At 45.4% G+C, this 12,332-nt stretch overlaps 1 protein-coding gene across 1 annotated transcript in view; it reads left to right on the top strand.

Annotated features, from left to right (window-relative positions):
- DHRS12 (dehydrogenase/reductase 12) overlaps positions 1 to 292 on the top strand; it is a gene marked incomplete at both ends in the record, with an annotated part of 32,104 nt that extends 31,812 nt beyond the window's left edge. Inside the window, 2 exon segments of the mRNA XM_080613552.1 lie at positions 164 to 261; positions 263 to 292. Coding sequence (XP_080469678.1) covers positions 164 to 261; positions 263 to 292 — 128 coding nt within the window.
- Positions 293 to 12,332: the final 12,040 nt, after the last annotated feature.

Here is a 12,332-nt window from a genome sequence, read left to right as displayed (position 1 = left end):
TATGTTTAACTAACAGTGTTTTCAGATCCCTAGAGGATACGTTTCCTAGCTTTAACACCATGAGGTATATTTGGGCAGTATAGTGTCTTGAGGAATATATCTCCTTTGTGATAGAAGATGTAGTTAAATGTATCCATAAGGGCTTTTATTTTTTGTCTTCCAGCCAGGCAACCAATCCCTACACACTTACCCCTGGCAAGTACCCACAGTCCACTGGAGGACAAGGAGAAGCTAATGGAGGTGCTGGAACAGTTCTCCCAGAAAGTTTAAATCCACTCGTGCAAGAACTTAGTGTCATTGCCAACGCATTGCAAAGCTGCTAATTGCACAGTACTGCAGTGTTCTTGCTATTGAGGGGAAGAAGGATGCCATCAGAATGTTAAAAAGAAATTGCGTTCAGGTGTTCTCATCATGGGGGAGAGTGGTGCAGAGTCTCTCCCATTGTGACTATGCACCTGCTGTCTCAAGACACGATAAACTTGTGTTCTTTGAGTTGGTAGAAAAATGGGGAGGCTTTAGAGTAAAATCAAAGCTTTGGGAAGTTACCCAAAAACATTTAAAACACTCAGAGAAATACAGAGGAGCATTCCCTCAGTAGCCCTCATGAAGGACATCAGGAAAGAAGTAGTAAATGTTTTAAACTATGTTTGACTACTGTACTTGACAGGCTGGTGGCTTCTTTCACTGTGTGAGGGTGACCGGGCTCAAACCTACAACTGGAAGTAGAAATTCACCCTTGCATCACCTGCTTAGTTTAAAGGGAAGGATTCCTCATGGCATTCAGTTTCTATAAATGAATGCTGGTATGCAGAAGTGACCTGCTTCCTCATGTTTAAACAGCAAGAATTTAGGAATGCTGCCAAATGCCTTCCACATTACTTTATGGAGTCAGGGCTGAATATTATCCTGTTTATGTCAAGACACCATGAAGCAGGAGGTTTCAACACATACCACAACCAGACATGGCAGGATCCAGCGTAGAAATGGCTGCGTGACTGTAGGCATGAAAAGAAATAACATGCTAAGCCATCTGTGCTTGCTATTTCTGTGAGAGATCAAAGGGAATTCCTTGATCATTATGAATGGATTAAGAGGGGGAACACTGGGGGCACAGATTTCAGAGAAGTCCACCTCCTGATGAGAGGGCTGCATTTCCAGACACAGAGGATGGGATTTGCCTTACCTGAGCTGTGAACATTTGAATTACTTGTTGGGATTCTTAGCGTAAATCAGTTGAGAGAAAACAGGTTTTTTCACTGCAATTTACTTGATCTAGTCTAAGAAAAACACCTGTATTCCTACATCTTTCTACTGGTGGTTAAGACAATCAGCTCAGACTAAGACATTCAGTGGGATTAATTTTGCCTTACATATTTCGGATTCACTACAAAGCCAAAACTATTAATGACAATAGTGGTAACACGTTTTCTCCTGAAATGAGTGTGTTTGATAGCAAACTGCATACAGCACTCAACCATGCTGCACCACTGTTTTACACTTAGCTGCAGACCAGTGTGGTGGATCAAAAGACCTAGGCATAAGTGTAACACAGGCATTCCTGGGCTCTCTGCAGCGAGTGGTAGCTAAAGGCTATGCTGATGGGCAGAGGAGAACACATTATGTCTGCCTTACATAATTTAGGAAAATCTTTGGGAGTTTTTGGGAAACCAAAAGATTTTCTACTGGCTGCTGGTATTTACTCATTATTAAAAGACATCCTATGAAGTGTCAGTTAGTTAGAAAAAAACCCTGCTTTTCAGCCTGTTGTCAGTCTCCTTGGAAATAAAGGCTTTGCTGTCAGAGAGGGCCTGAAATAAGTTTTTCCGTGATAAGCAGTGCTGAGGCAAGTGAGGCTGTGACAGCTCTTCCTGAAGAGGCTGGATCAGCATTCAAATTGTTGCTTCATTTTAGAAACTTAACTCCTTCTTGTACTGCAGTGAAAGAAAACAACATCAAGGCTTATACAGACGTTTATTTCCTAGAAGTCCGGTATTAACATTTTATATGGTTCAAACTGCTCAATATAGTTACTGAAAACAAGAGCATGGCTAGAACATTGTACAGTAACTACAGTTCACAACCCAGTAGCTGCAAGGCTAATAAAAACACTTGTGTTATTGAGTATTTAAGTCAAGTTGCTGCTCAGCTCTGCAGTATAAAAGTTTAATGACTGGTATTTAAGTAGTTCATAAAAATAACCCCAAAGTGCATAATACATATATAACACATATATTTTAGTGCACAGTCTCTACTGTTGCATTTGAATAGCCTGTATTTGTCTTTTTAGTCACAGTTTGAAAATGAAGCCAAAGGTATGAAAACTGCTTTAATCAAAGTTTGGTCATAGTGTAAGATAGCCAAATACTATGGTTTAAGAGCACTTGTGATTTAAAAAGAATTAAAACACAGGACGGGAATTAGAAACAAAATCCACAGTCTCCCACACTTTAGTATTACAGTCCTGATGACGTTGTATTTCAGCCCTTTTCCAGAAAAGCAAATGTGGCATAGGGTTGTAAAGACAGCGAGATGCTTTGTGTTAATGCAATTCAGAACAACTCGTACCTGCACACAAGCAAATACTTCTAGAGCCACCTGTTAAATTTTAGGCAAAAGACAAAAATGTCATCCAGTGACAGATGAGCAGGAATAGAAGATGGTGTGAATTCTTGCTACGCAGTGCACACTGCGGGCTTGAGTACAGACCTGGTTTATAGGAGCCCAAATATCTGGAGAGGGACTTTAGGGCTTTAGAGATAGGACAAGGAGGAATGATTTTAAACTGAAAGAGGTGAGATTCAGATTAGGTATTAGGAAGGAATTCTTCCCTGTGAGGCTGGTGAGACACTGGCACAAATTGCCCACAGAAGCTGCGGCTGCCCCATCCCTGGCAGTGTTCAAGACCAGGTTGCACAGGGCTTGGATCAACCTGGTCTAGTGGAAGGTGTCCCTGCCTACGGCAGGGGGTTGGAGCTGAACGATCTTTAAGGCCCGTTTCAACCCAAACCATTCTATGACTCTATGAAAAGGCAGGGCTCAGCCCAGCAGCAGTGCAGTGGGGCTGGCTGCAGTAGTGCAAGGGCCACTGAGTTTTAGGAGGTCAGTATAACAGAGAGCAGACAATTGTGTAAATTGCATTTTGTTTTCTCCCTAGTTTCATTTCTGGGCCATGTTTATTCTTTGTAAAAAACCCTCACCATTTAATCAACCTGTAGGTGAGTAAGCACATAATTTATTAGTTGATTAAAACATATGAACAGTTGTTTGTCATCTGCTTTTGAATAAGAGGACATTCCCATACATACCTCACTATACTTGAGTAAACTGCAAATACCAATCATATGCATTTGCACTGACACACCCACCGGCTTCTGTGCTGTCTCAGCTCTCCATGCTTACACCGTTCCCCTCACTGGGAACAGGATGGAAGCAGGGATACCCTTTCCTCTTAAACAAGACTCGGGTGGGATGTTGAACATGCACTGCCTGGGCTCAGAGAGGGGAGTTTTGCTGTAGACTTCGATGTAGACAGACTTAAGTCAGTGCTGGAAAACTCAGTGTAAGCAATTTATTTTCTGGGACCCAGCCCTGAGCCAGACATTTCAATTCTCAGTTCAATCTCTAACTCTATTTTTGGAAAGACAGAGCATATTTTTAAAACCAGAGCAGCAGGAGCAGTACTAGTTTTCATTAACCAATATTTAACTCAGAGAGTGGAGAGGGAACACCGAGATACTCTTTCAGAGAACAATCCTGTGGTTATTGACTCCAGCAGAGAAGGGCAGCTATAAACTAGTTTAATCCCTAAATTCCTTCACCTGTGCCCTTCTTCCATTCCTCCTGTGTGTTGCTCTCACATGCTCTCTGCAAAACTAAACCCCCCCTTCTCCTGACACCATATCCTAGTTATCTAAAATTAGTGCTGGTTAACATCCACCGGCTGCCTTTTTAAACAAGCTGTTACCACTCTGACTGGCAGCAGGAAGCTTCACATCCCGCCTGGATCAGCTCAGTGTATTTTCCTCTTTGTCTATCAGGCTTACATCACTTGTTTGGTTGGGAGAGGCAGTCCTGGGTGTGCTTGGCCAGACTCAGTGACTGATTACAGGAGATAATTTTGTAATGCAAATAAGACAACTTGAAAACTCTGTATTCCTGCAGTCATCCTAAGGTCAGACGGTGAGAGAAAGACAGTGTTGAAAAGGCAAGGAGCCTGTTGAGGGAGCAAGTGTAACAAAAAAGAACCACTTAGAATCATAGAATAGTTAGGGTTGGAAAGGACCTTGATATCTAATTCCAACCCCCCTGCCATGGGCAGGGACACCCCACACTAAACCATGTCACCCAAGGCCTCATCCAACCTGGCCTTGAACACCGCCAGGGATGGAGCATTCACAACCTCCCTGGACAACCCATTCCAGTGCCTCACCACCCTCTCAGTAAAGAATTTCTTCCTTAGATCCAATCTAAACTTCCCCTGTTTAAGTTTGAACCCATTACCCCTTGTCCTGTCACTACAGTCCCTGATGAAGAGTCCCTCCCCAACATCCTTGTAAGCCCCATCCAGATACTGGAAGGCTGCTATGAGGTCTCCACACAGCCTTCTCTTCTCCAGGCTGAACAGCCCCAACTTTCTCAGCCTATCTTCATATGGGAGGTGCTCCACTCCCCTGATCATCCTCGTGGCCCTCCTCTGGACTTGTTCCAACAGTTCCATGTCCTTTTTATGTTGAGGACACCAGAACTGCACACAATACTCCAAGTGAGGTCTCATGAGAGCAGAGTAGAGGGGCAGGATCACCTCCTTCGACCTGCTGGTCACGCTGCTTTTGATGCAGCCCAGGATACAGTTGGCTTTCTGGGCTGCGAGCGCACACTGAAGCCGGCTCATATTCATTTTTTCATCGACCAACACCCCCAAGTCCTTCTGCACAGGGCTGCTCTGAATCTCTTCTCTGCCCAACCTGTAGCCGTGCCTGGGATTGCTCTGATGTAGGTGTAGGACCTTGCACTTGGCATGGTTAAACTTCATAAGGTTGGCATCAGCCCACCTCACAAGCGTGTCGAGGTCTCTCTGGATGGCATTCCTTCCGTCCAGCGTATCAACTGAACCACACAGCTTGGTGTCATCAGCAAACTTGCTGAGGGTGCACTCAATCCCACTGTCCATGTCACCGACAAAGATGTTGAACAAGACCGATCCCAACACCGATCCCTGAGGGACACCACTCGTTACCGGTCTCCAGCCGGACATCGAGCCATTGACCACAACTCTTTGCGTGCGGCCATCCAGCCAGTTCTTTATTTACCGAGTGGTCCACCCATCAAATTGATGTCTCTCCAATTTAGAGACAAGGATGTCGTGTGGGACAGTGTCGAACGCTTTGTGCAAATCCAGGTAGATGACATCAACTACTCTGTCCCTGTTCATCAGTTTCGTAGCCCCATCATAGAAGGCCATCAAATTGGTCAGGCAGGATTTCCCCTTAGTGAAGCCATGTGCTGGCTGTCACCAGCCACCTCCTTGTTTTTCATGTGCCTTAGCATGCCTGACAGGAGAATCTGCTCCAAGAGTTTGCCAGGCACAGAGGTGAGACTGACTGGTCTGCAATTCCCCAGGTCATCCATTTTCCCCTTCTTGATAATGGGGGTTATATTTCCCTTTTTTCAGTCGTCGGGAACTTCACCTGACTGCCATGATTTTTCAATTATGATGGCCAGTGGCTCAGCAACTTCATTCACCAGCTCCTTCAGGACCCGCGGATGGATTTCGTTAGGTCCCATGGACTTGTGTACGTTTAGGTTTTTAAGATGGTCTCGAACCAGATCCTCTCCTACAGTGGGCCTAGGGTCCTCATTCTCACAGTCCCTGCATTCGCCTTCCAAGACTTGGGTGGTGCAGTCAGAGACTTTGCCAGTGAAAACCGAGGCAAAGAAGTCATTAAGGACCTCAGCCTTCTCCAAATCCTGGGTAGCCAGTTCACCTGATATCTTCCGAAGGGGGCCTACGTTGTCCCTAGTCTGTCTTTTATTCACTACGTACCTATAGAACCCCTTCCTGTTATCCTTCACATCCCTAGCCAAGTTTAATTCTAACTGGGCCTCAGCTTTCCTAACCTAGCCCCTACCTTCCCAGACAACATCCCTGTATTCTTCCCAGGCCGCCTGTCCCTGCTTCCACCTTCTATAAGCCTCTTTTTTCCTTTGAATTCTCCTGAGCAGCTCCTTATCCATCCAAGGAGGTCTCCTGGCCCTCCTGATGCACTTCCTTCTAGTTGGGATGCAACATTCCTGAGCTTGGAGCAGGTGATCCTTGAATAACAACCAACAGTCTTGGGCCCCCCTGCCCTCTAGGGCTGTATCCCATGGAACCTTACTAAGCAGGTTCCTGAAGAGGCCAAAGTCTGCTCTCTTGAAGTCCAGGGCAGTGAGCTTGCTGCACGCTCTTCTCACTGTCCTGAGGATCTCGAATTTGACCATCTCGTGGTCACTGCATCCAAGGCTGCCCTGGAGCGTCACATTTCCAACCAGCCCTTCCCTGTTGGTGAGCACGAGGTCAAGCATGGCACCTCTCCTTGTCGGCTCCTCTATTACTTGCAGAAGGAAGTTGTCTTCCACACAATCAAGGAACCTCCTGGATTGCTTGTGCCGGGCCGTACCTTCACTCCAACAGATGTCAGGGTGGTTGAAGTCTCCCATGACAACAAGGTCCTGTGAGCGTGAGGCTGTTCCTATCTGCCTATAGAGCACTTCATCCACAGATTCCTCTTGATCAGGCGGTCTGTAACAGATCCCCACAGTAATGTCCCCCATCGCTGCTCTCCCTTTAACCTTGACCCACAAACTCTCTGTCGACTGCTCACTTCTGGGAATAAAAGCGACCAAATCCGAGAGCTTCAATTTGTGAAATAGGTCAGTATTTACCTTCCTCTCTCTAGAGGAAGCCTTCAGATAAATGTTAGGAAAAATGATGTGTTTTTGTGAAGGAAACTTGTTCTCTCTCAAATCAAAAGCTCACGCACAAGCCTTACAAAGAGACACAGTGCCATCTGGGCCACAGGTCTTCAGCAGGTTTTCATTCTGCTGTCACAAGGAAGAACTCAAATCTTTGCTGTGACAGCAGTACCAGTGGTATTTCACAGCTAAGAACATTGCCAGAACAGAGGGAGAGTGATGAACCTGCTGCACTGCTGCAAACTTCAGAGAGGGAGTTCCCAGGAAGCGGTGTTTTCCTTGATGGTCAAACATCATCTTCTTAAGCATCTTGCCTTTACTTTCCAGTTGAGAATCTGCAATCCACAGGGAGCCTTGGGGCAATACAGAAAATCCTGGAATTCCTTCACTGGCCAAACATGCTGCTTACCTCGGCTGCTCACCCGCTGCTGGGTGGTTGAAGTGAGAATTCATCATGGCAAAGGAATGATGCCATTTGCCCATACAATAGTGGTCAGTTTTATGACAACTCACAAAACAGGGAGGTGATTGGGTCCAGGCAAAAATCAGTAACCCGAGTTCTTCATTACAGATCAACACACACACAGAGAAGGAAAGTAATAGCCAGCAGCTGAACAAAATTAATTTGGTGGGATTAAAATATCACAATTTATTCATTTACTTTGGAGACACTTATTTACACACTGGAAATCATTACAATACAATTAGAAGAAAAGGTGGTCGAATTGCAGAGCTGTATTCCTAGAAAACACTGACATGAACAAAAGCCATCAAGATTTTTTCCATGTAAGTACCCTCTATTCTGAAAGACAACAAACCCCATGTTACTGGTCAGTATGGTGTACTTAATTTGCCAAGTAGAGTGAGAAGCAATGCTCAGCCCTTGGAAAACTTAAACGACTCCTGAAATTAGTGATAACGACAAAGGTGAATCGTATACTTATTTTTACCTGAAACTTTCTTGATTACTTGGTGGTGACAACTTCACAGAATTTTCTTGGGACAGGACAAAGTAGAACTGTTAATGATGTTTTACGTCTGAAGGAAGCCCTGATGCATGGTAAAATGTCTGTATTTCGTTAGTATCTGCAAAAATGCTGAATTCAGTGAACAGGGATGAAAAATGTGTAAAGTAGCCTGGAAAGTACGAAAGTAATAAACCCTTCAATAAATGCAGATAATTTAATGTCTAGGGAGCTAGTAACTGGAGAGGCAAAACCTCAGTCATCACAGGGTCTCACATCTCATCTGCACCATCTCAGTAGTTATGTGTTTCTTCCCCATCATTTCAATGTCAAAGTGCTTATGCATTTAATACTTTTCTTACAGCACCACTTGAGATAGATACGTGCTATCAGGCAATTAAGCCAGAGGACAATAAATTGAAGTCAGATCTTCAAAGACTCAATCTACCACCCCATCACCAGAACAATTCTACACTCCTCATGGCTTCTGGTTCCTGACTAGGCTGCTGGTCAGCTCATGGGTTTAGAAGGACTTAGACTGTCAACATAAGGGTGAATTATTTTTGGCCTGGTGAGCCCATGACACTTCAGGCCATCAGGGCAGAGATGCAACATATAGATGGGCTCGTGATCAAGGGGTGGACTTAACAATGGACACTATTGCCCAGGTTATACACGACTGTGAATCATGTGCTGCAATTAAGCAAGCTAAACAGTTAAAGCCTCTTTGGTATGGAGGACAATGGCTGAAGTACAAATATGGGGAGGCCTGGCAGATTGATTATATCATGCTCCCACCAACCCGCCAAGGCAAGCACCATGTGCTTACCATGGTGGAAGCAACCACCGGATGGTTGGAAACATACACTGTGCCTCATGCCACTGCCCAGAACACTATCCTGGGCCTTGAAAAACAGATTTTGTGGTGACATGGCACCCCAGAGAGAATTGAGTCAGACAATGGGACTCATTTCTGGAACAGCCTTATAGACACTTGGGCCAAAGAGCACGGCATTGAGTGGGTATATCACATCCCCTACCATGCACCAGCCTCTGGGAAAATCGAACGGTACAATGGGCTGTTAAAAACTACACTGAGAGCAATGGGTGGGGGAACTTTCAAGCATTGGGATACACACTTAGCAAAGGCCACCTGGTTGGTCAACACCAGAGGATCTGCCAACAGGGCTGGCCCAGCCCAGTCAGAACTTTTACATATTGTAGAGGGGGACAAAGTTCCTGTGGTGCACATGAAGAATTTGCTGGGGAAGACAGTCTGGGTTATTCCTGCTTCAGGTAAAGGCAAACCCACTCATGGGATTGCTTTTGCTCAGGGACCGGATGTACTTGGTGGGTAATGTGGGAAGATGGGGAAGTCTGATGTGATCCTCAAGGGGATTTGATTTTAGGGGAAAACAGCCAATGAACTCAATTGTATGCTGTTGCCTGTTACGTAGCACTTTTATAGCCCACCAGCTGGATGTCTTCAGGTCACCAGCGACTGGCCTTGACTTCCCTCCAACCATCATCCCAACAAAGAACAACCTTTGATGAAACCAGACGAGCTCAGCAGTGAACAGGTGAGTTCTGCGGTGTCATCAGCAGGCAACAATCCAACACTGCACACCGTCTCTCCTGCTCTGCTACAAGAGATGGAGCCTGACATCATGGACCGGATGAACTCAGCAGCTTTATAAGGTGTGGGGAGTGAAGGTGATAAGATTTGCATGAAAATGAGTTTGGGAGTGAGCCCTGAGGCTTTGGTGCTTGACAAGCCCTGGGGTGATGAGTTGGAATGTTGAAGGACAGGGAAAATAAACAAACAAGCCTTGGGAGGATGGGCCAGGATGTAGTTGTGGCAAGAATCTCAGTTGGAGGCCAGAGGATGTGGGGGTTGTGAGAGGGTCTGCAACATTGTGATTGGACTATTTACCTGGAGAGTTTCACAGTGGCCAATGAGATTGAATGTTGTATGTGTGTGCAAGTTGGAAAGCACTGAAAAAGGGGATAAAAAGGGCTTGGTGATAATAAAAAAGGATTTGAGTCTCTGCGTTGACTTGAGTCCATGTCGTGATATGCCACAATAAGGACTGGTCCATGCACTAAGGAATGATGTCTCTGTCTTTGTGGGTGTGGGTGTATATATATATATATATATATATATGCATACATATATGTATATATGAGACAAGAGTGATGGTATGTTGAAAAATGTGGGATCTGAGCATGACGTGAATGGTATGGAGTAAGGGGTGGATACTCTCCTGGGTTCAGCAGTAGCAGTCATTTTTCTCCTTCTTAGTAGCTGGTGCAGTGCTGTGTTTTTGACTTTCAGCCTAGGAACAGCGCTGATAACACCGATATTTTTAGTTGCGGCTCAGTAATGTTTACTCTGACCAAGGACTTTCTGAGTCTCATGCTCTGCCAGGAAGGAGGGGAAGCTGGGAGGAAGTAGAGACAAGGACACCTGACCCAAACTAGCCAAAGGGGTATTCCATATCACAGCACATCATGCCCAGTATAAAAACTGGGGGCAGTTACCCAGAATGGCTAGATCACTGCTCGGGTCGGGCTGGGTCAAAGTCAGCGGGTAGCGAGCAGTTGTGTTCTCTTCCCTTGTTATTTCCCTTACCATTATTATTATTGGTAGTAGCAGTAGTGATTTGTGTTATACCTTAGTTACTGGACTGTTCTTATCTCAACCCGTGGGAGATGCATTCTTTCGATTCTCCTCCCCATCCCTCCGGGAGCGGGGAGAAAAAGGGGGCGGGAGTCAGCAAGAGGCTGCATGGTTCTTGGTTACCGGCTGGGTTTAAACCACATGTCCTCAGCGTAAGAAGGACTTGGAGCTGTTGTAGCAAGTGCAGAGAATGGCCATGAAGATGATAAGGGTGCTCGGGTATCTCCCATATGAAGACAAGTTGAGAAAGTTGGAGCTGTTCAGTCTGTTTTCTGCTGCATCAAGCTTGAGGCTTTTACTGCTCCAGCTAGAACCTGCAGCCAGCATTGGATTGATGGGACCACGCAAATTCCAGTGGATACACTGGCTGCGTGGGGACCTCATAGCAGCCTTCCAGTATCTGAAGGGGCCCTACAAGGATGCTGGAGACAGACTCTTTGTTCGGGACTGTAGTGACAGGACAAGGGGTAACAGGTGCAAACTTAAACAGGGGATGTTTAGATTGGATATAAGGAGGAAGTTCTTTACTGTAAGGGTGATGAGACACTGGAACAGGTTGCCCAAGGAAGTTGTGAACGCTCCATCCCTGGCAGTATTCAAGGACAGGTTGGGCAGAGCCTTGAGTGACATGGTTTAGTGTGAGGTGTCCTTGCCCATGGCAGGGGGCTTGGAACTGGATGATCTTAAGGTCCTGTCCAACACTATCTATTCTATGATTCTGTGATTATATGCATGCCCTTTGGTTTACTATAGTGCTATAGTCCTGTGACCAGATTCTTTATTCATTTATATCATATAAAGCTGTTGATATTGGAGCAGGACGGAAACACTTCCAAGCTGATTTGCCCTGGCAGAAATCCAAACACAGAGCTCACAGATTAACACAGGATGGCTCAGCTCAGTCTAAGTAACTGCTAAAAGAATAATCCACATGGGCAAGTTTAGAAGGGAACAGACACAGCAAAGCAGGAATCACTGCCTGCTAGTTTATTCTTCCTTATAGCATTTGGTAAATGCACTGTGTCACTTGTGTTAAGTAGACATGAAGTATAGCTTTTCTGACAGTGAAGGAGGTGGGTAATTGCCTAAGTTCACACAGAAATCAGTTTACAAAGGGTAGGGTGAGAGGGAAAAGGTTCAGAGTTGCTTTGTCTTTCTGCATCATAGCATGTATTTCTAAGTGTATGTGTGTGTGTGTGTATGTAGATAGACAGATAGATAGATAGATAGATCCATCTCTTTATCGAACAGGTTCTCTGTGTCTACATCTGTCATTGTTTAAGCCCAGCCGGTAACCCAGAACCATGCAGCCGCTCGCTCACTCCCCTCCTTCTTTCTCTCCCTGCTCCCGGAGGGATGGGGAGAAGAAGCGAAAGAATGTAACTCCCACAGGTTGAGATAAGAACAGTCCAGTAACTAAGGTATAACACAAATCACTACTGCTGCCACCAATAATAATGATGATAAGGGAAATAACAAGGGAAGACATGGTTTAGTGTGAGGTGTCCCCGCACATGGCAGGGGGTTGGAACTTGATGACCTTAAGGTCCTTTCCAACCCGAACTATTCTATGATTCTATAAGAGAATAAAATTGCTCACCACCCGCTGACCGATACCCAGACTGACTCGAGCAGCAATCTGGGCCTTCTGGGTAACTCCCCCAGTTTATACACTGGGCATGACGTGCCCAGAAGAAACAAAAGGGTATGGAATACCCCTTTAGCTAGTTTGG

The sequence above is a fragment of the Psittacula echo genome (assembly GCF_963264785.1).
Source record: "Psittacula echo genome assembly, chromosome: 3".
Lineage (NCBI taxonomy): Eukaryota > Metazoa > Chordata > Aves > Psittaciformes > Psittacidae > Psittacula > Psittacula echo.
Note: the sequence above shows the minus strand (reverse complement) of the source record. Positions and strands in the feature narration are given on the sequence as shown.